This window comes from Cetorhinus maximus, chromosome 18 (assembly GCF_964194155.1).
Source record: "Cetorhinus maximus chromosome 18, sCetMax3.hap1.1, whole genome shotgun sequence".
Lineage (NCBI taxonomy): Eukaryota > Metazoa > Chordata > Chondrichthyes > Lamniformes > Cetorhinidae > Cetorhinus > Cetorhinus maximus.
In genome coordinates, this window is record NC_135896.1 from 1,786,768 (window position 1) to 1,812,035 (window position 25,268).

A 25,268-nucleotide genomic window follows, 5' to 3' on the forward strand; every position below is an offset into this window, starting at 1 on the left:
CCCGCTCCACCCCCACTAGGGCTATCTGTACCTTGCTTGTCCTGCTTTCTACCCTTAATTAGCACATTCCTTAGATAATATCACCACCTTCAACACCTCTTCGTCCTTTTGTGACATCTTTTGATTATATCCACGTATCACTGGCCCTCTATCCAGTGCTACTTGTCCCACCCCCCCTTAAACCAGTTTATATTTCACCTCTCTTCTATTTTTACTTAGTTCTGTTGAAGGGTCATTCGGACTCGAAACGTTAACTGTGCTCCTCTCCGCAGATGCTGCCAGACCTGCTGAGTTTTTCCAGGTGTTTTTGTTTTTGTTTTGGATTTCCAGCATCCGCAGTTTTTTGCTTTTAAAATACTGCAGATGCTGGAAATCTGAAATAAGCACTAATCAGAACCGATGTTTGGATGAAGAGTCATTGACCTGAAACGTTAACTCTGTTTCTCTCCACGGATGCACCTGACCTGCAGAGTAATTCTTTTTTAAAATTTATTCATGGGATGTGGGCATCACTGTCTGGGCCAGCATTTATTGCCCATCCCTAATTGCCTTCTCAGGGGCATCCATGGAGAGAAACAGAGTTAACGTTTTGGGTCAATGACCCCTCATCCACCCATCGATTCTGATTTAGTGTTTATTTAAGATTTCCAGCGTCTGCAGTATTTTACTTTTGTACTAATTCTCCCAACTAAACTATGTGGTCACTATCATATTGCTGTTTGTGGGATCTTGCTATGTAAAAGTTAGCTGGCACATTTCCTCCAGTACAACAGCAACTACACTTCAAAAAAAACTTCATCAGCTGTGAAGCATTTAGAACATCTTGAAGATGCTGGTGTTGAAGGGGCTGGGGAAGATGTCTTTGTGGTGGGAGTTGGCCATGCACATGAAGGCAATTTTGGATAATGAGACCGAGGCCTATCAAATTTAGTAATGGATGACGACTGCGATCTGCACACCAAGTATGTACAAATTTGCAACCCCCTACTTTGAAGAAACAAAGATGAGGACAGTACCAGGATGAGTGCAGGGACGTACTAACAATGGTGCATTTCAGTACCAACGTTTCAGTTGTGCTTTTTTTTTAAAGTTTGCTCAGAGATGTATGAGTGAAGAATTGCTTCCCAGTTCTGCTGTTTATGCAGAAAATCCACTGTTCATTGTGACAACAAAGGTTATTTTTGGATAGCAGTAGAGTATTATCCAAGATTTCATGATTTTCTTACAGATAGTGAGACACTCAACACTAGGTACACATAGAGCAAAACAAAAACAGAATTACCTGGAAAAACTCAGCAGGTCTGGCAGCATCGGCGGAGAAGAAATCAGTTAACGTTTCGAGCCTTCATGGCCCTTCGGCAGAACTGAAGCATAGTTAGGAGAAAGGAGAAATATAAACTGGTTTAAGGTGGGGGGGGGGGGGGGGGGTTGGCGGGGGGAAGAGAGAAGTTGAGGGTGTGGTGATTGTGGAGATAAGCAAGCTGTGATAGAAGCAGATAATCAAAAGATGTCACAGACAAAAGGATCAAAGAGGTGTTGAAGGTGGTGATATTTGTCTAAGAAAAGTGCTAATTAAGAATGGAAGGCAGGACATTCAAAGTACAGCTCTAGTGGGGGTGGGGTGGAAAAGACTAACAAGGTTTTAGTTTTAGATTTAAAAATAATGGAAATAGGGGGGGAAAGAAGAATCTATATAAATTATTGAAAAAAAAAGGGGGGGGGGGAGAAACGGGGTGGGGATGGGGGGAGGGGGAGTTTAAGATCTAAAGTTGTTGAATTCAATATTCAGCTCGGAATGCTGTAAAGTGCCTAGTCGGAAGATGAGGTGCTGTTCCTCCAGTTTGCGTTGGGCTTCACTGGAACAATGCAGCAAGCCAAGGAAAGACATGTGGGCAAGAGAACAGGGTGGAGTGTTAAAATGGCAAGCGACAGGGAGGTTTGGGTCTTTCTTGCGGACAGACCGCAGGTGTTCTGCAAAACGGTCGCCCAGTTTGCGTTTGGTCTCTCCAATGTAGAGGAGACCGCATTGGGAGCAACGAATGCAGTAGACTAAGTTAGGGGAAATACAAGTGAAATGCTGCTTCACTTATCACCCCACCAGCCTCCGCATTCAAAGGATCATCCTCCGCCATTTCCGCCAACTCCAGCATGATGCCACCACCAAACACATCTTCCCTTCGTCCCCCCTGACGGCATTCTGTAGGGATCATTCCCTCCGGGACACCCTGGTCCACTCCTCCATCACCCCCTACTCCTCAACCCCCACTTATGGCACCTCCCCATGCCCACGCAGAAGATGCAACACCTGCCCCTTCACTTCCTCTCTCCTCACCGTCCAAGGGCCCAAACACTCCTTTCAAGTGAAGCAGCATTTCACTTGCATTTCCCCTAACTTAGTCTACTGCATTCGTTGCTCCCAATGTGGTCTCCTCTACATTGGAGAGACCAAACGCAAACTGGGCGACCGTTTTGCAGAACACCTGCGGTCTGTCCGCAAGAAAGACCCAAACCTCCCTGTCACTTGCCATTTTAACACTCCACCCTGTTCTCTTGCCCACATGTCTGTCCTTGGCTTGCTGCATTGTTCCAGTGAAGCCCAACGCAAACTGGAGGAACAGCACCTCATCTTCCAACTAGGCACTTTACAGCCTCCCGGGCTGAATATTGAATTCAGCAACTTTAGATCTTAAACTCCCCCCACCCCCCCCCCCCCCCCAGCTTTTTTCAATAATTTATATAGATTCTTCTTTCCCCACCTATTTCCATTATTTTTAAATCTAAAACTAAAACCTTGTTAGTCTTTTCCACCCCACCCCCACTAGAGCTGTACTTTGAATGTCCTGCCTTCCATTCTTAATTAGCACTTTTCTTAGACAAATATCACCACCTTCAACACCTCTTTGATCCTTTTGTCTGTGACATCTTTTGATTATCTGCTCCTATCACGGCTTGCTTATCTCCACAATCACCACACCCTCAACTTCTCTCTTCACCCCCCCCCCCCCCCCCCCACCCACCTTAAACCAGTTTATATTTCTCCTAACTATGCTTCAGTTCTGCCGAAGGGCCATGAAGGCTCGAAACGTTAACTGATTTCTTCTCCGCCGATGCTGCCAGACCTGCTGAGTTTTTCCAGGTAATTCTGTTTTTGTTTTGGATTTCCAGCATCCGCAGTAGCTTTTAGCTTTTTGTTTTTATACACATAGAGCAAGATGCTTTGACAGATATCTGTTCTATTTGTTTTCACTCACCTCCCTACTGTGAACATGCCAACTCTTGCTCACATACAATTCCATGAGCTCCCTCTCTAATACCTCCAAGCCACCATGTCTTTTTGTGCGTCAGCTTAGGGAATGAGTATTCACAACCTATTCAGCTGTTACAGTTAAACCTAACCTTACTGGCGCAGACACAATGGGCCGTAAACTTTCTATGATTCTACTTTCACATCTATTCACATGCACTTTTTCTTATTCCTTTCACGGAATGTGGGTGTGGCTGGGTGGGCCAGCATTTATTGCCCATCCCTAATTGCCCTTAAGAAGGTGGTGGTGAGCTGCTGCCTTCAACCTCTGCAGTCCTTGTGGTGTAGGTACACCCACAGTGCTGTTAGGGAGGGAGTTCCAGAATTTTGACCTAGCAACAGTGAAGGAACGGTGATGTATTTCCAAGTCACGATGTGGCTTGGATGGGAACTTGCAGGTGGTGGTGTTCCCATGTGTCTGCTGCCCTTCTCCTAGGTGGTAGAGGTCACAGGTTTGGAAGGTGCTGTTGAGGGAGCCCTGGTGTGTTGCTACAGTGCATCTTGTAGACGGTACACACTGCTGTCACTGTGTGCATCAGTGGAGGGAGTGAATGTTTAAGATGATTAAGTGGATGTTTAAGATGATTAAGTGGATGATGAAGTACCCTACTTTTATTTTCCTTCCCTAGCCCAGGGGCATTAATGCCATTAAAACTCAACAAATACCATGGATTAACCTTGGGATATTCTATATGAATTAATGCCACACGGTCAGTGCCATTATCCACTGCAATAATGAGGAAACTCTGGATGTTTATATATAAATGTATTAATTTTTTTCATATTTCCTATGCTTTCAGGTTCCAATGCCATGTGTGCCTACATTTCAGCTGTCCACGCTTGTCCCTGACCGCCTGGAAGCCATACAGAGATACACCAGGGAATTGCAGTATCCTTCAGATCAACAGGAAGGCTAGAGTCCACTAATGGGTTCTTGGTCTGCAGGCAATGTCTCTCTGCAATCAGATAATGCAAGATGCCAGGAGTAAACCAAACGCAATTAGTATTTCTTTGTAAAGCATTGCCTAGACTCTGCTCCACATATTCCTGGAACAGCACACCTGAAATGGGTCCTGTCATTTTATCCTAAAAGAAATATTGTGCATGAACCTGCCTTAAAGGGTGTGTAAAAGGAGTAAGCTGCTGTATGTTCTTTGTTCGCATTAGTACCCAATGAAGCAAAAAGCCCATCCCAATATTGTTGGATAATGATGCCTTGTTCCTTTTATTATTCCAATATTTTCTTTAATGTAGTTTTTATTGCATCAAAAAGCTTGAGTGTGCCTCACATAGTGAATGTGATTGTTGTGATATAGGCAAACATGGCAGCCATTCAGCACACAGCAGCCTCCCATAAACAACAGCGAGGTGAATAAAAAGTGTTACACATTCCGATCTGTTGCAGGCTCTGCTGAGGCACAAAGGTGTCACTCTCTTCCTTGAATGGTCTGGTTCCCTGCTTTACTCCAATAATTCACTCTCGCTGCCCTATCACTGGTAGTTGGAACGAGAACTGTAACAAAGAAACTCACTTGTAAACTGGACAGGATCTCTGTGTGTTAAATGTCTGAACTGTTTTAGTCACTTCCTATGGGAAACTTATTCACATGGCAGAGTATTCGCTTTGCAAGTGAAGAGTAGTACAATTGACACCCACATTCTCCAATTCTCTTTTAATCAAGGTTCAGCGAGACAGATTTAAGATCGACAAGGAAGTCAAGTTTTTGTGGGGGTGGGGGAGCAAGCAGGAAAGTGAAGTTAAGTCTGTAGTCAGATCAGCTGTGATCTTCAATGACAAAGCAGGCTCAATGGGCCGAATGACCTATTCCTGCTCCTATTTATGATCTAACTGGTCTGAGTTAAACATTGCCTAGGCAACATTTTGCTTGATTCGTAATCAGTTTTGCAATAGACGACACATATTGAACACTGAGTATAGAAACATAGAAATTAAGAGGAGGAGTAGGCCATTCGGCCCTTCAAGCCTGCTCCGCCATTCATTATGATCATGGCTGATCATCCAACTCAATAGCCTGCTCCCACTTTCTCCCCATGCCCTTTGATCCCTTTCGCCCCAAGAGCTATATCTAACTCCTTCTTGAAAGCATACAATGTTTTGGTCTCAACTACTTTCTGTGGTAACGAATTCCACAGGCTCACCACTCTCTGGGTGAAGAAATTTCTCCTCATCTCAGTCCTAAATGGTATATCCCATATCCTCAGACTGTGACCCCTGGTTCTGAACTCCCCCACCATCGGGAACAGCCTTCCTGCATCTACCCTGTCTAGTCCTGTTGGAATTTATAGGTTTCTATGAGATCCCCTCTCATTCTTCTGAACTCCAGCGAATATAATCCTAATCGACTCAATCTCTCCTCATATGTCAGTCCCGCCATCCCAGGAATCAGTCGGGTAAACCTTCGCTGCACTCCCTCTATAGCAAGTACATCCTTCCTCAGATAAGGAGACCGAAACTGCACACAATATTCCGGGTGTGGTCTCACCAAGGCCCTGTATAATTACAGCAAGACATCCCTGCTCCTATACTCGAATCCTCTGGCGATGAAGGCCAACATACCATTTGCCTTCTTTACCGCCTGCTGCACCTGCATGCTTACATTCAGCGACTGGTGTACGAGGACACCCAGGTCTCGTTGCACATTCCCCTCTCTCAATTTATAGCCATTCAGATAATAATCTGCCTTCCTGTTTTTGCTACCAAAATGGATAGCCTCACCTTGATCCACATTATACAGCATCTGCCATGCTTTTTCCCACTCACTCAGCTTGTCCAAATCACACTGAAGCATCCCTGCATCCTCTTCACAGCCCGACCTCCCACCCAGCTTTGTGTCATCTGCAAATTTGGAGATATTACATTTAATTCCCTCATCTAAATCATTAATATATATTGTGAATAACTGGGGTCCCAGCACCGATCCCTGCGGTACCCCACTAGTATCATGAGAAACACGGGGCAGAATTTGATGCCCTCCCCATGGCAGGTTTTGTGGTGGGTTACTTAATCAGGTGGAGTTTGGGGACCACACTGACCCCTGCCTCAAGCCTGATTGGGTTAGCTGTGGGCAGGCCAGTGCACAATCTTCCTGCCCTGCCACCAGTTGAGGTCCTTAAGTGGGCAATTGATACTCAGATAAGAGCTCATCCAGCTGCCACTGGTATTAACCCAGCAACAGGCAGCGGACTCACCATGCAGGAAGCATGATGAGCAAATCCATGCAGTGTTGTTTGCAGGCTTTCGGTGGGATAGGATTGGGGGTGAAGAGGGGCAGGGGTTGTGGGGTATCCTCGCTCATAGGCACTCAGTCTTTGATGGAAGAACTGGCATCAGGAAGATGAGAGTCACCGTGTGCACTTGGTGCTGATCTGCGCCCCCCGCCCCTCAACTTTAATCCCTCACCTGTGGCCTGGGAGCCCGTGATGATACTAGGCCTGAAGTAGATGTAGTACAAGCAGTAACCACTGCCTCCCTGGTTGTGCTACCATAGAGCTCTGGCTCTAACTGGCTGGCAACTTTCAGTTGGCAGGACTTCTACTCTCCTGTCCTTGATCCCAGGGAAGACCTGCCATTTTCCAGTTAGGTGTTGGCACTCCATACGACGGGCCTTCCTGCACAGAGGCAACGCAGGGCTTTCACTGGCTCTCTAACCAGCGGGCATTATTTGTTTTTGTTTTGGATTTCCAGCATCCGCAGTTTTTTGTTTTTATCTCTGTGTTTAATTGACTGCCACTTCTCTTCAAGAAATGCCTACCTTGAAGAAGTTCTGTTCTACTCTCCGTCAGGATTTTCGAATCCCTCTCTCTTGCCTTGTTCACCTTCATTGCTTTCCATTTCTCTCCTGGTGTTTGACAAGATGTTTACTAAAACCCACTTTCACAGCCATATTTCCTTCCTCAGTGACTGTCTCCGTCTCCGGCTTACCCCACGTGGATTTCAACTGAAATTCCATCCCTCATGTTTCAAACCCACCCAGGATTACAGGTATCTCCGGGACATAAAACGTTTCTCAGACTGCTGTTCCCGTCGCATTCTGAGATCCACACTCAGTGCCATGCGCCGCCATATGAACACACTCGACCTCTCCCTCCAGCAGCACCACCGCACCCTTTTTCAAAGCTGCGCGTGCCCCCAGTTTAATTTTATTCTTTGTCTCATCCGACGCCTCAACAGGAAACTTTTTCTCTTTCTCTCAAGTGCTAAGGAACGCAAGCTCCAACAACTCATCAACACCAACACCCATCTAGGACCCTCCACCCCTGCCTGTCCCTCCGTCCCCACCCCATCTTCCAATCCCAGCCCCGGCCGTGTATTCACTATACCCCCTGACCTTCCCCTCTTCGACACTGAATGTTCAGTGCTCAGCAAAGGACTTAGTTTCAAACTCTTACGCCCTCATCTCAATGAATTTCGGGCTCGTCACGATGCTGAACTCTTCTTCCGCCGCCTTCGTCTCCATGCTCACTTCTTTAGGCAGGAGTCCTCTCCCCATTCAACGGATCCTTTTACCCACCTCCAATATTCTCCCTCCACCTGGAGCCCTCCCTCTGGATTCTTACCTTCTCTTGATCTTTTCATTGAGAACTGTCGGCGTGACATTAGTCGTCTCAATTTCTCTGCTCCTCTCACCCATTCTAACCTGTCTCTCTCTGAACTTACTGCACTCCGTTCTCTCAGGTCCAACTCTAACATTGTCATCAAACCGCTGACAAGGGTGGTGTTGTTGTTTTCTGGCGCACTGACCTCTACCTTGCAGAGGCTGAGCGTCAACTCGCAGACACTTCCTCCTACCTCTCCCTGGACCATGACCCCACCACTGAACATCAAGCCATTGTTTCCAGGACTGTCACTGACCTCATCTCCTCTGAAGATCTTCCTCCCACAGCTTCCAACCTGATAGTCGCCTAACCTTGGACGGCCCGCTTCTACCTCCTACCCAAAATCCACAAACAGGACTGTCCTGGCAGACCGATCATGTCAGCCTGTTCCTGCCCATGGAACTTATTTCTCGTTATCTTGACTCCCTTCTCTCTCCCCTTGTCCAGTCCCTTCCCACCTACAGCCGTGATTCCTCTGATACCTTACGTCACATCAACAATTTCCAGTTCCCTGGCCCCAACCGCCTCCTCTTCACCATGGACGTCCAATTCCTCTACACCTCCATCCCCCACCAGGATGGTCTGAGGGCTCTCAGCTTCTTCCTCGAACAGAGGCGCGAACAATCCCCATCCACCACTATCCTCCGTCTGGCTGAACTTGATCTCACACTGAACAATTTCTCCTTTAACTCTTCTCACTTCCTCCAAATAAAAGGTGTGGCTATGGGTACCCGCATGGGCCCCAGTTATGCCTGTCTCTTTATGGGGTATATGGAACATTCCTTGTTCCAGCCCTACTCCGGCCCCCTCCCACAACTCTTTCTCCGGTACATCGATGATTACTTCGGTGCTGCTTCATGCTCTCGTCGGGACCTGGAAAAATTTATTAATTTTGCTTCCAATCTCCACCCCTCCACCATTTTCACATGGTCCATCTCTGACACTTCCCTTCCCTTCCTTGACCTCTCTGTCTCAATTTCTGGTGATAGACTGTCCACCAATATCCATTACAAGCCTACCGACTCCCACAGCTACCTCGACTACAGCTCCTCACACCCCGCTTCCTGTAAGGACTCCATCCCATTCTCTCAGTTCCTTCGCCTCCGTCGCATCTGTTCTGATGATGCTACCTTCAAAAACAGTTCCTCTGACATGTCTTCCTTCTTCCTTAACCGAGGTATACCACTCATGGTAGTTGACTGGGCCCTCAACCGTCTCTGGCCCATCTCCCGCACATCCGCCCTCACGCCTTCTCCCTCCCAGAAACATGATAGGGTCCCCCTTGTCCTCACTTATCACTCCACCAGCCTCCGCATTCAAAGGATCATCCTCCGCCATTTCCACCAACTCCAGCATGATGCCACCACCAAACACATCTTCCCTTCACCCCCCCCCCTTGGCGGCATTCCGTAGGGATCGTTCCCTCCGGGACACCCTGGTCCACTCCTCCATCACCCCCTACTCCTCAACCCCCACCTACGGCACCTCCCTATGCATACGCAAAATATGCAACACCTGCCCCTTCACTTCCTCTCTCCTCACCGTCCAAGGGCCCAAACACTCCTTTCAAGTGAAGCAGCATTTCACCTGCATTTCCCCCAACTTAGTCTACTGCATTCGTTGCTCCCAATGCGGTTTCCTCTACATTGGAGATACCAAACACAGACTGGGCGACCGCTTTGCAGAACACCTTCTGTCTATCCGCGAGAGTGACCCAGACCTCCCTGTCGCTTGCCATTTTAACACTCCACCCTGCTCTCTTGCCCACATGTCTGTCCTTGGCTTGCTGCATTGTTCCAGTGAAGCTCAACGCAAACTGGAGGAACAGCACCTCATCTTCCGACTAGGCACTTTACAGCCTTCCGGACTGAATATTGAGTTCGACAATTTTAGATCTTGAACTCTCTCCTCCATCTCCATCCCCTTTCCGTTTCTTCCCCCTCCCTTTTGTTTTTTCCATTAATTTATATAGATTTTTCTTTTCCCACCTATTTCTATTATTTTTAAATCTATACCTTTTATGCCCTTTTAGCCTTATTTCACCCCACCCTCCACTAGAGCTATCTGTACCTTGCGTGTCTTGCTATCCATTCTTAATTAGCGCATTCTTTTAGATAATATCACCACCTTCAACACCTCTTTGTTCTTTTGTCTGTAACATCTTTTGATTATCTGCTCCTATCACTGCTTGCTTGTCCCTACAACCTCCCCCCACCTTAAACCAGCTTATATTTCACCCCTCTCCTATTTTTACTTAGTTCTGTTGAAGGGTCATGAGGACTCGAAACGTCAACTTTGTTCTTCTACGCCGATGCTGCCAGACCTGCTGAGTTTTTCCAGGTAATTCTGTTTTTGTTTTGGGCAAGACCTGTGTTGTCTCTATTAAATACCATTGGTATTCTCACTACAACCTGTTCATAAAAATGAGTTCACTGGGCTCTTAAGGGCCCACACCAGGGCTCTCTTGACAGCACCTTCCAAGCCTATGACCTCTACCACCTAGGAGAAGGGCAGCAGACACATGGGAACACCCTTAAATGCATCTATAATATTCACTTCAACCACTCTCTGTGGTAGTGAGTCCCACATTCTTACCACTCTTTGTTCTGAATTTCCTAATGGATTTCCTGATGACTGTCTTATATTGATGGCCTCTAGTTATGCTCTTCTCCACAAAAGGAAACATACTCTCCGAAGGGGAATTTTAAAAATCAAAAAGAAATGAGAGAGAGAGAGAGAGCACAGGTTCAGGGTAATGAAGAGGCGAACGATAATCAAAGTGTGACAGGAAAGGGCAGAAAATATAAGCAGAAGGGTGCAGCAGAAATCAGAATGAGTAATAATGGTGAGAAGTCAAAGCTTAAGGCTCTTTATCACTCAGTATTTGAAACAAGATAGATGAGTTGACGGCACAAATAGAAATAAAGGAATATGACTTGATAGCTATTACAGCGACGTGGCTGCAGGGTGATCAAGACTGAAAACTCTATTAAGGGTATTTGACATTCTGAAAGATAGGCAAAAAAGGAAAAGAAGGTAGGGTAGCTTTGTTAATAAAGGAAGGTATCAGTGCAGGGGTGAGTGGTAGTATAAGTGGCAATAGATCATGACATGGAATCAGTTTGGGTGGAAATAAGGAATAGCAAGGGGAAGAAGTCATGAGTGGGAGTCATCTCTAGGCCCCCAAAGAGTTGCCTCACTGTAGGACAAAGTATAAGTCAGGAAATAATGGAGGCGTGTAAGAAGGGTGCTGCAATTGTCATGGGTGATTTTAATCTATATTGACTGGACAAATCAGATTGGCAGGGGTAACTTGGAAGATGAATTTGTAGAGTGCATCAGGGATTGTTTCTTAGAGCAAAAGGTTGCAGAACCTACCTGGGAACAGGCTATTTTAGATCTAGTAATGTGTAATGAGGTGGGATTAATAAGAGATATCATAATTAAGGATCCTCTAGGGGGTAGTGATCACAACGTGGTAGAATTTCAAATTCAGTTTGAGGGCGAGCAACCCTGATCTCAAACTAGTGTCCTCAACTTAAATAAGGGCATTTACAGAGGTATGAAGAAAGAATTCTCTAAAGCGGGCTGGGAAAATAGACTAAGGGGAAGGTCAGTGGATGAGCAGTGGTGGACATTTAAGTAGATATTTCACAACACCCAAATTTAGCAAAAATTTATCCCGGTCAAAAAGAAGGACTCGATAAGAAGGATGAACCACCCGTGGTTAACAAAGGTGCTCAAGGAGAGTATCCAATCAAAAACTAAGGCAGGGTTTTTTTAGGAACCAGCAGTAGATGACTAAAAAGCTAATAAAGAGGGAGAAAATTGATTATGAAGGTTAATTGGAAAGAAATAGAAAAACAAACAGCAAGAGCTTCTAGGGGTATGTAAAAAGAGAGTGGCTAATGTGAGTATGGGACCCTTGGAGGATGTGACTGGAGAATTGATAATGGGGAACAGGTAAATGGCAGATACTTGAAACCAATATTTTGCATCGGTCTTCACGGTGGAGGACACTATAAACATCCCAAAGATATCAGATAAGCAAGGAGCTAATGGGAGGAAAGATCTTGTAACAGTCTCTATCACGAAGGGCAAAGTATTTGACAAACTAAAGGAACTAAAGGCAGACAAGTCACCAGGACCTGATGGCTTGTATCCAAGGGAAGTGGCTGCAGAGATAGTGGAGGCATTGGTCGAAATATTCTAGAGCTCACTGGATTCCAGGAGGGTCCCAGCAGATTGGAAGAATGCTAATGTGATGCCCCTGTTCAAGAAGGAAGGGAGACAAAAGCTGGAAACTATAGGCCACTCACCCCAACATCTGTCGTTGGGAAAATGCTAGAGTCCATTATTAAGGAAGAAATAGCAGGACATTTAGAAAAGAATGCCATTGAACAGAGCCAACATGGTTTTGTGAAGGGGAAATCACGTTTGACAAATTTGCTAGAGTTCTTTGAGGATATAACAAGCAGAGTTGATAAAGGGGAACCAGTAGATGTAGTGTATTTGGGTTTCCAAAAGGCATTCGATAAGGTGCCACATAAAAGGTTATTGCACAAGATGGGAGCTTACAGTATTGGGGTAATGTATTAGCATAGATTGAGGACTCGTTAACACACAGAAGACAGAGAGTCGGGATTAATGGGTCTTTTTCAGGTTGGAAAGACGTAACTAGTAGAGTGCCACAAGGATCAGTCCTAGGGCCTCGATTATTTACGATCTACATTAATGACTTGGAGGAGGGGGCAGAGTGTAATGTATCCAAGCTTGCTAACAATACAAAAATAGGTGGGAGGGCATGTTGTGATGAGGACATAAGGAATCTGCGAGGGGATATAGATAGGTTGAGTGAGTGGGCAAAAACTTGGCAGATGGAGTTTAATGTAGGAAATGTGTGAAGTCATGCACTTTGGCAGGAAAAATCAAAAGGCAGACTATTATTTAAATGGAGAGAGACTCCAAAAAAGTGCAGCACAGAGGGACCTGGGTTTCTTGTGCATGAAACACAAAAAGTTAGCATGCAGGTGCAGCAAGTAATTAAGAAGGCATATGGAATTTTGGCCTGTATTGCTAGGGGGTTGGAGTTTAAAAATAGGGAAGTCTTGTTACAACTGTACAGGGTGTTGGTGAGGCCTCACCTGGAGTACTATGTACAGTTTTGGTCCCCGTACTTAAGAAAGGACATACTGGCATTGGAGGCAGTTCAAAAGAGATTCACCAGGCTGATTCTTGGGATGAAGGGGTTGACTTATCAAAAATGGCTAAACAGGTTAGGCCTTTATTCATTAGAGTTTAGAAGAATGAGGGGTGATCTTATTGAAACGTACAAGATTCCGAGGGTGCCTGACAGGGTAGATGTTGAGAAGACATTTCCACTCATGGGGGAATCTCGAACTAGGGGACATAGTTACAGAATAAGGGGACACTCATTTAAAACTGAGATGTAAAGGAATTTCTCCTCTCAGAGGGAAGTGAATGTCTGGCATTCTCTTCCCCAGAGAGTTGTGGAGGCTAGATCACTGAAAGTATTTAAGGAGGTAGATAGATTTTTGAAATATCCGGGAGTTGAGGGTTATGCGGAGCTGGCACAAAAGAGGAGTTGAGGCCTGGGGCAGATCAGCCATGATCTTATTGAGTGGCGAGGCAGGTTTGAGGGGCCGAATGGCCTACTCCTGCTCCTACTACTTATGTTCTTATCCACGCTATTAAAACCTTGCATGATTTTAAAGGCTTCTATTGGGTCACCCCTCAGCCATTTTTTTCAAGAAAAAAAGACCCAGCCTTGTCAATCCTTCCCTGATATGTAGACCTATATATTTCTTGTATCATCCTTTTAAATCTTCTCTCCACCCTTTCCAGTGCCCCTATATCCTTTTTATAATGTGGTGACCAGAATTGCACGCAGTATTCCTAAGATGTGGTCAAATCAAGGTTCAGTACAGGTTCAGCATAACTTCTTTTCAATGCTGTCCCTCTAGAAATAAAGCCCAGTGCATTTTTTTTAATATGGCTTTGCTAATGTGTGTCACAACTTTTAGCGATTGATGTATTAGTACTCCAAGAACCCTTTTGTTTCTGTATCCCACTGAGACTTGCACCTTCCAAGTAATGAGTGACCCTCCTATTCGTCCTCTCAATATACTACCTCACATTTATGGCGTTGAGCTTTTAGATAAATTAGAACTACTGCATTACCATTGTCCACTCTCTCTCTCTCTGACCATTCTCTGTTATCTCCTCAAAAAATTCAATAAGCTTGGTCAAGCAAGATTTTCCATTTTGAAACCCATGCGGACTATTCATAGTTATATTTCTCATTTCCAGATGTTCCACTATTCTTTCCTTTAGTAGGGATTCTATTATTTTTCCCACCACTGATGTTAAACTGACTGGCCTATAATTCCCTGGACATGTTCTGTCTGCCTCCATAAATATAGGAAATACATTAGCTATTCACCAGTTTTCTGGTACTACATCTTTTCTAACAATCTAACAATTAAATGTGTGAAGTAATGCTTCTGATATCTCTTCCCTAGATTCTTTTAAAATATGTGGATGCAATCCTTCCAGACCAGAGACTTTATTTTCTTTTGCATTTGATTAATTTATTCAATACACCCTTTTTAATTTTAAATGCATTCATCTCATCATTCAATATCATGTCTACTTATTCTATCTCCCTGGTAATTATCAACACAAAATGATTATTTAACATTTCTGTATCTCTCTTGTTACCTAAGGCATTACCCTGTCTATCCTTTAATGGTCCTATTCCCATCATAGCCTTCCGTTTTTTGTTAAATGTGCCTATAAAATATTTTAATATTTTATGTTCCTTGATAATTTAATTTCATAATTTATTTGCCTTCCTAAAGTTTTTTTGACTTCTCTCCTAATTTCTTCTACATACTTAATGTTTGTCTCTTTCCTAACCCTCATTTGTTCCTTTTTATGACTTTATTCATCTGTGGAGTCCCACTAGTTTGTCCTTTCCTTTTAGTGGAATTTATTTTCCTGCACTGTGGGAAACATTTGAAACAGTGTTGAACATTGTTGTTCAACAGCATCGTTGTTTTCCATTATAGCTACCCGTTTTAATTTCCCAGGTTCTGTTCTCAGCCCCTCAATTAGGTTTTCTCCAATCTATTCACCTAGTTTTTGTCATATTTATGTCCTCTATCATCATCTAAAGCAGTCACTATTGCTTAAATGTTCCTCTACTTTAAGTCTTGTTCCCACCATCACCACCACCACCGCATCTCTCCTTGACTCTTCATCCTTCCCCAAAAGTGGTGCTTGTGATGAGATGTATCGTGATAGTCAGGTAATTTCTGGGTTTTTTTTTACCTTCCACACCACCTATGGGTAAAGATTTATTATTTCAGATGTCCTCCAAAATTACTAAGTGGGGCCGATATCGGATCATAGAATGGTTTCAGCACAGAAGGACATTCAGCCTGTCGTGTATGCGCTAGCTCTTTGGAAGAGCAATTCAGAGTCATTCCCTCACCTTCTCCCCGTAGTCCTGCACATTTTTGTTTTTCAGATAATCCAATTCCCTCATGAAAGTCTCAATTGAACCTACCTCCACTACACATTCAGGCAGTGCATTCCAGCTCTGAACCACTTCATGCATGAAAAGATTTTTCTTTAAGTCACCATTACTTATTTTGCTATTTACCTTAATTCTGTGCCCTCTGGTTCTCGATCCTTTCATCAGTGGGAACAATTTCTCCCTATGTATTAAGACCCCTCATGATTTTGAATACTTGTATCAAGTCTCCTCGACCTTTTCCAAAGAGAACAGTCCCACCTTCTGCAATCTGTTTACATAACTGAAGTTCCTCATCCTTGGAACCATTCTCATGAATCTTTTCTGCACTCTCTCACATCTTTCCAAAAGTGTGGTGCCCAGAACTGGACACAATACCCCAGTTTATGCTGAGCCAGTGTTTTACACAGGTTTAACATAACCTCTAAAATAAAAGCAAAATACTGCGGATGACTGATAGACTCATAGACGTCAACAGCACAGAAAGAGGCCATTCAGCACATTGTGTCTGTGCCAGTCAAACAAAGATCTGACTACACTAATCCCATTTTCCAGCACTTGGCCCCTAGCCCTGGAGGCTATGGCAGTGCAAGTGAATATCTAAATACTTCTTAAATGTTACAAGAGTTTCTGACTCAACCATCCTTTCAGGCAGTGAATTCCAGACTCCCACCACCCTCTAGGTGAAAGAATTTCCTCTTAACTCCCCTCTTTGCCTTCTACCTCTTAGCTTAAATCTATGTCCCCTGGTTATTGACCCCTCTACTATTGGAAAAAGTGCCTTCCTATCCACCCTAAATATGCCCTTCATAATCTTATACACCTCTATCAGGTCCCCTCTTAACCCTCGTTGCTCCAGAGAAAGCAACCCCAGCCGATCCAATCTTTCCTCATAGCTCAGACCCTCCAGCCCAGGCAGCATCCTGGTAAATCCCCTCTGCACCCTCTCCAGTGCAATCACATCCTTCCTATAATGTGGTAACCAGAACTGCACACAGTACTCCAGTTGTGGCCTAACTAGAGTTTTATACAGTTCCAGCATAACCTCCCTGCTCTTATATTCTATGCCTCGGCTAATAAAGACAGGCATCCCATATGCCTTCTTAACCACCATATCTATCTGCCCTGCTACCTTCAGGGATCTGTGAATACGCACACCGAGGTCCCTTTGCCCTTTAGTACTTTCCAGAGTCCTACCATTAATAGTGTAATTCCTTGCCTTGTTAGCCCTCCCCAAATGCATTACTTCACACTTTTCCAGGTTGAATTCCATTTGCCACTGCTCTACCGACCTGACCAGTCCATTGATATCCTCCTGCAGTTTACGGCTATCCTCCTCACTATTTACCACCCTACCAATTTTAGTGTCATCTGTGAATTTCTTGATCATACCCCCTACATTTCAGTCCAAATCATTTATGTACACCACAAACAGCAAGGGCCCCAGCACCGAGCCCTATGGAACCCCACTGGAAACAGACTTCCAGTCACAGAAACATCCCTCTACTATCACCCTCTGCTTCCTGCCTCTCAGCCAATTTTGGATCCAATGTGTCACTTTGCCTTGGAACTCATGGGCTCTGACTTTCTTGACCAATCTGCCATGAGGGACCTTATCAAAAGCCTTGCTGAAGTTCATGTAGACCACATCAAATGCATTACCCCCATCAACACTCCTGGTTACCTCCTCAAAAAATTTGATCAAATTTGTCAAAAATGACCTTCCCTTAACAAACCCATGCTGACTATCCCTGAACAATCCGTGTCTCTCCAAGTGCAGATATATTCTGTCCCTCAGAACTCTTTCTAGTGATTTCCCCACCATCAAGGTTAGACTGACTGGCCTGTAATTTCCTGATCTATCCCTTCCTCTCTTTTTCAATAATGGGACAATGTTAGCAGTCCTCTGGCACCTCACCTGTGGCCAGAGAGGATTTGAAAATTACTGCCAGGGTCCCTGATATCTCTTCCCTTGCCACCCTCAACAGCCTGGGATACATCTCATCCTGGCCTGTGGATTTATCCACTTTTAAGGCCGCTAAACCCGCTACTCCTCTCTCTCTCTCTATGTTAATTTCCTCCAATATTTCACAGTCCTCCACCCTGATGTCTGTACCTGTGTTGTCCTTTTCTATTGTGATGACAGATGCAAAGTATTCATTGAGGATGATACCCACTTCTTCCAGGTCCACACTATAATCCCTAATTGGCCCTACTCTTTCCCTAGTTATTCTCTTGCTCTATATATTTAAAAAACCCCTTTGGGCACCAATGCTTTTTCATGTTCTGAAGAAGAATCATGTTGTACTCAGCATTAATTCTGTTTTTCTCTCCACAAATGCTGCCAGACCTGCTGTATTTCTCCAGCACTTCCTGTTTTTATTTAACATAACCTCCTTGCTTTTGTACTGTATGCTCCTGTTGATAAAGCCCAGGAGGCTGTGTGCTTTATCAACCACTCTCTTCAACTGTCCTGCCACCTTCAATGATTTATACATATATATACCCAGGTACCCCTGCTCCTGCATCCCTTTCAAATTGTAACCTTTATTTTAGACTGCCTCTCAGCGTTCTTCCTACCAAATTCGACCACTTCAAACTTCTTTGCATGAAATTTCATCTGCCACTTGTCCACACATTCCACCAATCTAATCTGTCTATATCCTTTTGAAGTTCTACACTATCTTCCTCTCAGTTCACAATGCTTCCAAATTTTGTATCATCTGCAAATTTTGAAATTGTGCCCCAAGATCTAGGTTATTGATATATGTCAGGGTAGAGGTTTTCACAATGAGCATGGGGAACTCCATTGTAAACCTTCCTCCAATCCAAAAAACAATCGTTAACCACTGTCGTCTGTTTCCTATCACTTGGCGAATTTTGTATCCATGTTGCTACTGTCCCTTGTACTCCATGAGTCCCTAACTTTGCTCACCAGTCTGTTATGTGGCACTTTATCAAATGCCATTTGGAAATCCATGTACACCACGTCAGCAAGGTTGCCTTCATCAACCCTCTCTGTTACCCCATCAAAAAACTCAAGAACTTAGTTAAACAAGATTTGCCCTTAATAAATCCATGCTGGCTTTCCTAAATGAATCTGCATTTGCCCATGTCATTTTGTCCCAAATTATTGTTTCTAGAAATTTCCCCACCACCAAGGTGAAACTGACTGGCCTAGGCCTATCTTTTGAACAAGAGTAAAACGTTTGCCATTCACCAGTCTGGCACCACCCCTCAGTCTAAGGAAGACTGGAAAATTATGGCCTGTGCCTTCACAATTTCCACTCTCACTTTTTTCAGTATCCTTGGATACATCACATCCGGTCCTGGTGCCTTATCAACGTACAGGCAGCCTATTCAATACCTCCGCCTTACCAATAATAAACTTTAAGGTGTCTGAACTACCTTCCCTTTCATCATGACCTGGGCAGCAGATGCAAAGTATTTAATTAGTAGCTCAGCCTGCCTCCCTACCTCCTAAATGTAAATTCTCTTCTTGGTCCCTAATCGGTCCCACTCCTGCTTTTACCACTCTTTTACTATTTATATGCCTGTAGAAGTCTTTTGAATTCCCTTTTATGTTAGCTGCCAATCTCTTCTCACACTCTGCCTTTGCTTCTTATGCTTCTTCAATTCCCCTCTGAACCATTATTCAGCCTTCTTCTCGGTTGTATTCTCCACCTGACATCTGTCATAAGCACACTTTTTCTTCTTCTTAATTTTTATCTCTTTTGTCATCCAAGGAACTCTGAATTTGTTTGCCCCACCTTTCCCCTTCCTGAGAATATACCTTGACTGTGCCCGAACTACCTCTTCTTTGAAGGTAGCCCATTGTTCAGTTATAGTCTTGCCTGCCAACCTTTGATTCCAATTTATCTGGGTCAGAATTATTCTTACCCCATTGACTGCTCCTTAGCTTGTTAGAAGATGCAGAACATTTGCTTGCAGCCTGCACCCATCAACCAAGGTTAACTAGTTCACTAATGGACTTGAAGATTGTGTTTCACTCAGCTAATGAATGGTCAGAACGCTTGGACTAACACACAACATTCTGTGGAAATGCAATCACAATTAAAAACAACTTCTGTTTTAAGAATGATACCAGCTGCTTTGCACACAGCGCTGTCACTCAGGACACCATTATTTCCCATCACTGCTGCCAAGAGGCATGGTTGGGGGTGGGGTGGGGTGGGGGGTGGGGAGGGGGGGTCACGTGGTGAAGACTTTAGCAAACTACGGTCATTTTGTCTAACCTTCAGGCAGGAGGTGGATATTGAATTGTTTTTGATTCAACATAATCACATTTCTCCAGGGCCTACTGTAGACAGTTGCAGAGCCCGATATTTTGCAGTGTCTCTTGTGCTTTCTATACTTGAGTAATTATTTCCCATGCATGTTGAATTAAATTACTTAACCATCCAATCCAGGTACAATCACACTGGAACACAATTTTTTGAGATTAAGAAGAATCGACCTTTAACTGGGTAAGTAGCACTGACCTGTTAAGTGTGTCATTGAAATACAACCCTTTGCTCAATACTGTGCTGTTGGCATGTTGTCACAAGCCTGTTCAAAGTACTAAAAGCAGCACATGCCAGCCTTGTAATTAATCAGTGGGAGTTAGCCATAATTTTCTTCTATGCTTGAATTTGCTTGAAGCAGCATAAAATCTCACTTTAAAAAATTCAGAAGACTGTAGTAAATAGCCTTGTAATTAGTTTTATAAAAGAGAGCATTATACTGAGGGTATGGTGTCTAACAGAGAATATTACAACTGAGAGCTGAGGTTGGAGTGTGTAACAAAGAGAGTGTTATACCTCCAACAACTACATTGAGCTCATGAGTTTCTTTGTCATCTAATCAACTACCTCTGCATCTTCCCTCCTTTCCCCTAACTAATCAGACCAAATTTTCCCTAAGGCCATCCCTGGCCTAGCCTTGAACTTGTATCTTTCTCTAATTTCCCTACCACCTCTCCTCGTGCCTCCACCATGTTCATCTTGTCCTTGAAACTCACCTCCTCCATTGACTCTATTGCTACTAAACTACTCATCACCCAACTTCCCATCCTGGCTCTATGCTAACTGAGATTCTTAACAGGCTCTCTCCTCAGGTGCTGTCCTTTTCTCCCTCAAATTTACTGTCATGACCCCTCTCAAATAAACGATCCTTGACCCCTCCGGCATTGCAAACTAGCGCCACATGTCCGACCTCCCTTTCCTCTCCAAAACGTGTTGTCGCCTCCCAAATTCATGCCCATCTTTCCTGGAACACCATGTTTGAATCCCTCAAATCATGTTTCCATCCCTACCATAGAATTGAAACAGTTCTTATCAAAGTCACAAATCACATCCTATGTGACTGTGACAAAAGCAACAATCCCTCCTCATCCCTCTCAACCTGTCTGCAGTCTTTAACATGGCTGACCACGCCATCCTCCTCCAAAGCCTCTCCATAATCAACCGGCTGTGTGGGACCGCATTCACCTGGTTGCATCCTTATCTATCTAATTGTAACCATAAAATCAGCTCTTCTTGATCCTGCACCATTACTTCTGGTGTCCCTCAAAAAACTATCCTTGGCTCCCTCCTGTTCCCATCTACGTGCTTTCCCTTGGCAACATTATTCTTTTTTAATTCTCTCTTGGAATGTGAGTATCTATGGCAATGCCAACATTTGTTACACATCCCTAATTATCCTTGAGAAGATGGGGGTGAGCCATCTTCTTGAACTGCTGCAGACCACCCGGCATCGACCTAGGCACTGGAAATGGCAACGGGAAACCCAGCCCTGTCGACCCTGCAAAGTCCTCCTTACTAACATCTGGGGGCCAGTGCCAAAATTGGGAGAGCTGTCTCACAGACTGGTCAAGCAGCAACCTAACATAGTCATACTCAGTGAATCCTACCTTGCAGATTATGTCCCAGGAACCACCATCACCATCCTAGGGTATGTCCTGTCCCAGGGCAGAACAGACCCAGCAGATGTGGCGGCACAGTGGTATACAGTCAGGAGGCAGTTGCCATGGGAGTCCTCAACATTGACTCTGGCCCCCACGAAGTCTCATGGCATCAGGTCAAACATGGGCAAAGAAACCTCCTGCTGATTAACCACATACCACCACCACCCCTCTAAGCTGATGAATCAGTACTCCTCCATTTTGAACATCACTGACGATGGCAAGGGCGCCGAATGTACTCTAGGTGGGAGACTTCCAATGTCTATCACCAAGAGTGTCTTGGTAGCACCACCACAGACTGAGCTAGCTGAAACCTAAAGGACATAGCTGCTAGACTGGGTCTGCAGCAGGGGGTGATGGAACCAATAAGAGGGAAAATCATTCTTGACCTCATCCTCACAAAACTGCCTGCCACAGATGCATATGTCCATGACAGTATCGGTAGGAGTGACCATCGCACAGTCCTTGTGGAGACGAAGTCCCATCTTCACGTTGAGGATACCTTCCATCGTGTTATGTGGCACTACTACCGTGCTAAATGGGATAGATTTCAAACAGATCTAGCAACTCAAGTCTGGGCAACCATGAGGCGCTGTGGGCCATCAGCAGCAACAGAATTGTACTCAACCATAATCTGTAGCCTCATGGTCCAGCATATCCCCCACTTTACCATTAATACCAAGCCAGGGGATCAACCCTGGTTCAATGAAGAGTGCAGGAGGGCATGCCAGGAACAGCACGGGGCATATCTAAAAATGAGCTGTCAACCTGATGAAGCTATAACACAGGATTACTTGTGTGCCAAACAGCAGAAGCAGCAAGTGACAGAGCTAAGCAATTCCACCAACAGGTCAGATCTAAGCTCTGCAGTCCTGCCACATCCAGTCGTAAATGATGGCGGACAATTAAAGAACTATCAGGAGGAGGAGGCTCCACAAATATCCCCATCCTCAATGATGGGGGAGCCCAGCACATCAGCGCAAAACATAAGGCTGAAGCATTCGCAACAATCTTCAGCCAGAAGTGCCGAATAGATGACCCATCTCAGCCTCCTCCGGAGGTTCCCAGCATCACAGATGGCAGTCTTCAGCCAATTCGATTCACTCTACCTGATATCATGAAACATATGAAGGCACTGGATACTGCAAAGGCTATAGACCCTGCAACATATATTCCAGCAACAGTACTGAAGACTTGTGCTCCAGAACTTGCTGTGCCCCTAGCCAAGCTGCACAATACTGGCATCTACCCGGCAATGAGGAAAATTTCCCAAATATGTCCTGTATACAAAAAGCAGGACAAATCTAGCCCGGCTAATTACCGACCCATCAGTCTACTCTCGATCGTCAGTAAAGTAATGGAAGAGATCATCAATAGTGCTATCAAGTGGCACTTGTTTAGCAATAACCTGATCATTGACGCTCTGTTTGGGTTCCGCCAGGATCACTCAGCTTCTGACTTCATTACAGCATTGGTTCAAACATGGACAAAAGAGTTGAACTCCAGAGGTGAGGTGAGAGTGACTGCCCTTGACCATCAAGGCAGCATTTGACGAAGTGTAGTATCAAGGAGCCCTAGCAAAACTGAAGTCAATGGGAATCAGGGGAAAACTCTCTGCTGGTTGGAGTCATACCTAGCACAAAGGAAGATTTTTTTATTAATCATTTACAAGATGTGGGTGTCGCTGGCCAGGCCAGCATTTATTGCCCATCCCTAATTGCCCTTGAGAAGGTGGTGGTGAGCTGCAGTCTCTATGATGTAGGTAACCCATATAGCTGTCAGGGAGGGAATTCCAGGATTTTGACCCAGCAACAGTGAAGGAACGGCGATATATTTCCAAATGACGATGGTGAGTGGCTTGGAGGGGAACTTCCAGGTGGTGACGTTCCCATGTACTTGCTGGTTATGGATGTTGGAGGTCAATCATCTCAGTTCCAGGACATCACTGCAGGAGTTCCTCAGGGTAGTGTCCTAGGCCCAACCATCTTCAGCTGCTTCATCAATGGCCTTCCTTCCATCATAAGGTCAGAAGTGGGGATGTTCGCTGATGATTGCACAATGTTCAGCACCATCCGCGACTCCTCAGATACTTGAAGCAGTCCATGTCCAAATGCAGCAAGTGACAAGTAACAATCACGCCACACACCTACCAAGCAATGACCATCTCCAGCAAGAGAGAATCTATCCATCTCTCCTTGACATTCAACGGCATTACCATCACTGAATCCCCCGCTACCAACATCCTGAAGGTTACCATTGAACAGAAACCAAACTGGACTAGCCATACAATTACTGTGGCTACAAGAGCAGGTCAGAGGCTAGGAATTCTGCAGTGAGTAACACACTTCCTGACTCCCCAAAGTCTGTCCACCATCTACAAGGCACAGGTCAGGAGTGTGATGGATTACTCTCCCTTTGCCTGGATGAGTGCAGCTTCAATAACACTCAAAAAGCTTGACACCATCCAGGACAAGCAGCCCGCTTCACTGGCACCCCTTCCACAAACATTCACTTCCTCCAACACCGACGAACAGTGGGAGCAGTGTGTACCATCTACAAGATGCACCGCAGCAGCTCACCAAGGCTCCTTAGGTAGCACCTTCCAAACCCACGACTGCTACCATCTAGAAGGACAAAGGGCAGCAGATACATGGAAACACCACCACTTGGGTGAACCAGACTGTTTGCAGCCTTGATCATATTTGACCCCGAGATGAGCTTTCAACCTTTTTATCTGCACATCACTAAGACTGTCTATTTCCAAATCCATAGCATTGTTGACTTCACTCCTGCCTCAGTGCATCTGCTGCTGAAACCCTCATACATGCCTTGTATTGCCTTTGGACTTTATTTTTACATATTCCTGGCTGGCCTTCCATATTCTACTCCAAAACTCTGCTGCATGCTCCCTAACGCGCATCAAGTCCTGTTCACCTATCGCCCCTGTGCTCGATGACACTGGCTTTCGTTTAAACGACACTTTGATTTTAATATTTTCATCCTTGTTTTCGAATCCCTCCATGGCTAACTTTTTGTGATTCATGTATAGGGTCACCCATGTCCCAACATCATGTGCTCTTATCTTGTGCAGTAAATTTTTATGTGGCACCTTATCAAATGCTTTTGGCAATCCAAATATACAACTATCTACTGGTTCCCCTTTATCCATTTTTCTCGCCGCATCCTCAAAGAACCCTAATAAATTTGGCAAACACAATTTCCCTTTCACAAAACTATTTTGAATCTGCCTGAAAATATTGGCCTGTAACTTCCGAGCTCCTGGGCGTCATAACTCGGGGGGCACCCCAAAGATGCGCTGGGGAAAAAATCCACCCACCCCCACCCTGCCCAACCCGCCCCCAAAGTCCCCACGCAAGGATTGCATGGCAATTGCCCAGGAGGTTTAAACTTCCGTTGGGCAATTGCCCTGCTATGGGAATCATCCAGTACGAAATAAAACACATACTTTGGATGTTTCTGACTGTCATACAGTAGTAGTTACCCTGAAAAAGTTAGAAGAGTTAAAACCACTTCAAACTTCTGGGTAACTATTATACGAACACTCCTCCCCCCAGCAACCCCCCCTCCCCAACAGGACTACAGGAGCAAACCACATAGGTAGGAGGTGGAATAAGGATCTGCTGAGGAAGTTGGAGTTTCTCAGGTGCAAATTAATAAGCAAAATCTCAAAAGGTAATAATCTGAATTGTTACCTGAAACACAAGCAAATTGGCATAGTGTCAAATAGATCGGTGGGTACATGGCTGAAAGAGTGGTATGGGATACAGGGAGGTCTTGAATCAGGGACTCTGGCATCAGTACGAGGA

General features: G+C 44.8%; 1 protein-coding gene across 3 annotated transcripts in view; it reads left to right on the forward strand.

The window, feature by feature from the left end:
* The window catches only part of vash1 (vasohibin 1), a 57,252-nt gene that overhangs the window by 12,084 nt on the left and 19,900 nt on the right, over positions 1-25,268 (forward strand). For 2 of the 3 annotated variants that reach the window (XR_013579421.1, XR_013579420.1), the window contains one exon: positions 4,105-4,696. Coding sequence is in view for 1 of the 3 variants with exons in the window: in XM_078561967.1 (XP_078418093.1) it covers positions 4,105-4,193; positions 19,910-19,966 (146 nt within the window). In the remaining 2 variants the exon portion in view is untranslated. Of the gene's footprint in view, positions 1-4,104; positions 4,697-19,909; positions 19,967-25,268 lie in introns of those variants that run through there. The other variant, XM_078561967.1, reaches the window with a different exon arrangement.